The sequence below is a fragment of the Oncorhynchus nerka genome, linkage group LG27 (assembly GCF_034236695.1).
Source record: "Oncorhynchus nerka isolate Pitt River linkage group LG27, Oner_Uvic_2.0, whole genome shotgun sequence".
Lineage (NCBI taxonomy): Eukaryota > Metazoa > Chordata > Actinopteri > Salmoniformes > Salmonidae > Oncorhynchus > Oncorhynchus nerka.
Window position 1 is genome coordinate 101531283 of NC_088422.1, and position 5440 is coordinate 101536722.

Sequence of the window (5440 nt, forward strand, 5' to 3'; positions counted from 1 at the left end):
CCAGACAGAGACTGGTCAACCTGACCACAGAGTTCATCTATAGTCCTCTATAGTCCACTAAAGACATATATAGTCCCCTAAAGACATCTATAGTCCACTATAGTCCACTAAAGACATCTATAGTCCACTAAAGACATCTATAGTCCACTAAAGACATCTATAGTCCACTATAGTCCCCTAAAGACATCTATAGTCCACTATAGTCCCCTAAAGACATCTATAGTCCACTAAAGACATCTATAGTCCACTAAAGACATCTATAGTCCACTATAGTCCACTAAAGACATCTATAGTCCACTAAAGACATATATAGTCCACTAAAGACATATATAGTCCACTATAGTCCACTAAAGACATATATAGTCCCCTAAAGACATCTATAGTCCATTATAGTCCACTATAAACATCTATAGTCCACTAAAGACATCTATAGTCCAGTATAGTCCACTAAATACATATATAGTCCACTATAGTCCCCTAAAGACATCTATAGTCCACTAAAGTCCACTAAAGACATCTAGAGTCCACTATAGTCCACTAAAGACATATATAGTCCACTATAGTCCCCTAAAGACATCTATAGTCCACTAAAGACATCTATAGTCCACTAAAGACATATATAGTCCACTAAACACATCTATAGTCCACTAAAGACATATATAGTCCACTAAAGACATCTATAGTCCACTAAAGACATATATAGTCCACTAAAGACCTCTATAGTCCACTAAAGACATCTATAGTCCACTATAGTCCACTATAGGCATCTATAGTCCACTAAAGACATCTATAGTCCACTATAGACATCTATAGTCCACTAAAGACATATATAGTCCACTAAAGACATCTATAGTCCACTAAAGACATCTATAGTCCACTAAAGACATCTATAGTCCACTAAATACATCTATAGTCCTCTATAGACATCTATAGTCCACTAAAGACATCTATAGTCCACTATAGTCCACTATAGGCATCTATAGTCCACTAAAGACATCTATAGTCCACTATAGACATCTATAGTCCACTAAAGACATATATAGTCCACTAAAGACATCTATAGTCCACTAAAGACATCTATAGTCCACTAAAGACATCTATAGTCCACTAAATACATCTATAGTCCACTAAAGACATATATAGTCCACTAAAGACATATATAGCCCACTAAAGACATCCATAGTCCACTATAGACATCTATAGTCCACTAAAGACATCTATAGTCCACTAAAGACATCTATAGTCCACTAAAGACATCTATAGTCCACTAAAGACATCTATAGTCCACTATAGACATCTATAGTCCACTAAAGACATCTATAGTCCACTAAAGACATCTACAGTCCACTAAAGACATCTATAGTCCACTAAAGACATCTATAGTCCACTATAGTCCACTAAAGACATCTATAGTCCACTATAAAGACACCCAGTACACTAAAGACATACATAGTTCACTATAGTCCACTAAAGACATCGTGGTCTTTGGTCTCTTTGGTCTTGGACATAGTGGTGTTTGGAGTGTGACTGTTTGAGGTTGTGGACAGGTCTTTTATACTGATAACAAGTTCAAACAGGTGCCATTAATACAGGTAACGAGTGGAGGACAAAAGAGCCTCTTAAAGAAGAAGTTACAGGTCTGTGAGTGCCACAAATCTTGCTTGTTTGTAGGTGACCAAATACTTATTTTCCACCATAATTTGCAAATAAATTCATTGAAAATCCAACAATGTGATTTTCTGGATTTTTTTCTTTCTAATTTTGTCTGTCATAGTTGAAGTGTACCTATGATGAAAATTACAGGCCTCTCTCATCTTTTTAAGTGGGAGAACTTGCACAATTGGTGGCTGACTAAATACTTTTTTGCCCCACTGTATAGTCTACTAAAGTCCAGTTCAGTTCCATACATGACTAAAAGTGAATGAATATCAACACAGTCCAGTCCAGTTGAATAGCATACGTACGTGGCCAGCATGTTGAGAGGTTTGGCTCCGTGTCCAGTCAGACCACACCAGGCCACTCCATTGACCTGGGCAGGGTGGGGTAGGGTCTGCAGACACTTCCAGCCTGCTCCGGGGTTTGACCCTGACCCAGGGCTGGACCATAGCTTCACAACGTCCTCTTTGGCACAGGTCAACAGCATCTGACCAGTAGGATCCCACTTTATACTGGTGATGGACTCCTGGGACAGACACATATAATAATACAAATATTACTACGACTACTACTACTAATAATAATAAAAATAATACTAATACTACTTCTACTAATAATCGTAATACTACTACTAATACTACTACTACTAATGATAATAAAAAAGAATGCTACTACTGCTACTACTACTAATACTACTACTACTTCTACTGCCACTACTGCTACTGCTACTACTACTAATAATAAAAAATAAAACTACAACTACTACTACTGCTACTACTACTACCACTACTAACACTACTACTAATACTACTACTACAATTACTACTAATAATACTACTAGTAGTAATAATAAAAATACTACTACTACTACTAATAATAATACTACTGCTAATACTACTACTACTAATAATAATAATACTAATAATAATACTACTACTACTAATAATACTACTGCCACTAATAATAATACTACTAATAATACTACTGCCACTAATAATAATACTACTAATAATACTACTGCCACTAATAATAATAATACTAACACTACTAATACTACTACTACTACTGCTAATAACAATACTACTACTACTGATAATAATACTGCCATTAATAATACTACTACTACTAACACTACTACTAATAGTAATACTGGCACTAATAATAATACTACCACTAATACTACTACTACTGCTAATAACAATAATACTACTACTACCAATACTAATACCTATACTAATACTACTATTACAACTAATACTACTACTAATGATAATAAAAAAGAATGCTACTACTGCTACTACTACTAATACTACTTCTACTGCCACTACTGCTACTACTAATAATAATAATAAAAAATAAAAATAATACTACTACTACTAATAATAATAATAATAATAATACTACTAATAGTAATACTACTACCACTAATAATTATAATACTACTAATACTACTACTACTAATACTACTACTACGCATAATACTAATACTACTACTACTAATAATACTAATACTACTACTACTCATAATACTAATACCACTAATAATTATAATAATACTAATAATAGTACAAATAAATTGCATTTGTTGAGCTCTTCATTTACATACAGAAATCCCAAAGTACTTTACATTGTGAACGACAATTAAAAGAACCAGGTTTTAATAAAAAAACGAAGATATCTAGTGACCCAGTGCTATAGGAGATACACAGGAGGAGACAGAGACTAAAAACATGAAGATATCTAGTGACCCAGTGCTATAGGAGATACACAGGAGGGGACAGAGACTAAAAACATGAAGATATCTAGTGACCCAGTGCTATAGGAGATACACAGGAGGAGACAGAGACTAAAAACATGAAGATATCTAGTGACCCAGTGCTATAGGAGATACACAGGAGGAGACAGAGACTAAAAACATGAAGATATCTAGTGACCCAGTGCTATAGGAGATACACAGGAGGAGACAGAGACTAAAAACATGAAGATATCTAGTGACCCAGTGCTATAGGAGATACACAGGAGGCTAGACAGAGACTAAAAACATGAAGATATCTAGTGACCCAGTGCTATAGGAGATACACAGGAGGAGACAGAGACTAAAAACATAAAGATATCTAGTGACCCAGTGCTATAGGAGATACACAGGAGGGACAGAGACTAAAAACATGAAGATATCTAGTGACCCAGTGCTATAGGAGATACACAGGAGGAGACAGAGACTAAAAACATGAAGATATCTAGTGACCCAGTGCTATAGGAGATACACAGGAGGAGACAGAGACTAAAAACATAAAGATATCTAGTGACCCAGTGCTATAGGAGATACACAGGAGGAGACAGAGACTAAAAACATGAAGATATCTAGTGACCCAGTGCTATAGGAGATACACAGGAGGAGACAGAGACTAAAAACATGAAGATATCTAGTGACCCAGTGCTATAGGAGATACACAGGAGGAGACAGAGACTAAAAACATGAAGATATCTAGTGACCCAGTGCTATAGGAGATACACAGGAGGAGACAGAGACTAAAAACATGAAGATATCTAGTGACCCAGTGCTATAGGAGATACACAGGAGGAGACAGAGACTAAAAACATGAAGATATCTAGTGACCCAGTGCTATAGGAGATACACAGGAGGAGACAGAGAAAAACATAAAAACATGAAGATATCTAGTGACCCAGTGCTATAGGAGATACACAGGAGGAGACAGAGACTAAAAACATGAAGATATCTAGTGACCCAGTGCTATAGGAGATACACAGGAGGAGACAGAGACTAAAAACATGAAGATATCTAGTGACCCAGTGCTATAGGAGATACACAGGAGGAGACAGAGACTAAAAACATGAAGATATCTAGTGACCCAAAAACATGTGCTATAGGAGATACACAGGAGGAGACAGAGACTAAAAACATAAAGATATCTAGTGACCCAGTGCTATAGGAGATACACAGGAGGAGACAGAGACTAAAAACATGAAGATATCTAGTGACCCAGTGCTATAGGAGATACACAGGAGGAGACAGAGACTAAAAACATGAAGATATCTAGTGACCCAGTGCTATAGGAGATACACAGGAGGAGACAGAGACTAAAAACATGAAGATATCTAGTGACCCAGTGCTATAGGAGATAAAAACATGAAGATATCTAGTGACCCAGTGCTATAGGAGATACACAGGAGGAGACAGAGACTAAAAACATGAAGATATCTAGTGACCCAGTGCTATAGGAGATACACAGGAGGAGACAGAGACTAAAAACATGAAGATATCTAGTGACCCAGTGCTATAGGAGATACACAGGAGGAGACAGAGACTAAAAACATGAAGATATCTAGTGACCCAGTGCTATAGGAGATACACAGGAGGACAGAGACTAAAAACATGAAGATATCTAAAGTGCTATAGGAGATACATGAAGATATCTAGTGACCCAGTGCTATAGGAGATACACAGGAGGAGACAGAGACTAAAAACATGAAGATATCTAGTGACCCAGTGCTATAGGAGATACACAGGAGGAGACAGAGACTAAAAACATGAAGATATCTAGTGACCCAGTGCTATAGGAGATACACAGGAGGAGACAGAGACTAAAAACATGAAGATATCTAGTGACCCAGTGCTATAGGAGATACACAGGAGGAGACAGAGACTAAAAACATGAAGATATCTAGTGACCCAGTGCTATAGGAGATACACAGGAGGAGACAGAGACTAAAAACATGAAGATATCTAGTGACCCAGTGCTATAGGAGATACACAGGAGGAGAC

General features: G+C 36.7%; 2 protein-coding genes across 3 annotated transcripts in view; both read right to left on the reverse strand.

Annotated features, from left to right (window-relative positions):
• LOC115121511 (probable E3 ubiquitin-protein ligase HERC1) overlaps positions 1-2212 on the reverse strand; it is a 45132-nt gene extending 42920 nt beyond the window's left edge. For both annotated transcript variants that reach the window (XM_065012487.1, XM_065012486.1), the window contains exon 1: positions 1965-2212. In XM_065012487.1, coding sequence (XP_064868559.1) covers positions 1965-2197 — 233 coding nt within the window. In that variant the 5' untranslated portion in view covers positions 2198-2212. The remainder of the gene's footprint in view (positions 1-1964) is intronic.
• A 2306-nt stretch (positions 2213-4518) lies between these two features.
• Positions 4519-5440, reverse strand: part of LOC135565148 (probable E3 ubiquitin-protein ligase HERC1) — an 11205-nt gene continuing 10283 nt past the window's right edge. Inside the window, exon 3 of the mRNA XM_065011209.1 lies at positions 4519-4539. Coding sequence (XP_064867281.1) covers positions 4519-4539 — 21 coding nt within the window. The remainder of the gene's footprint in view (positions 4540-5440) is intronic.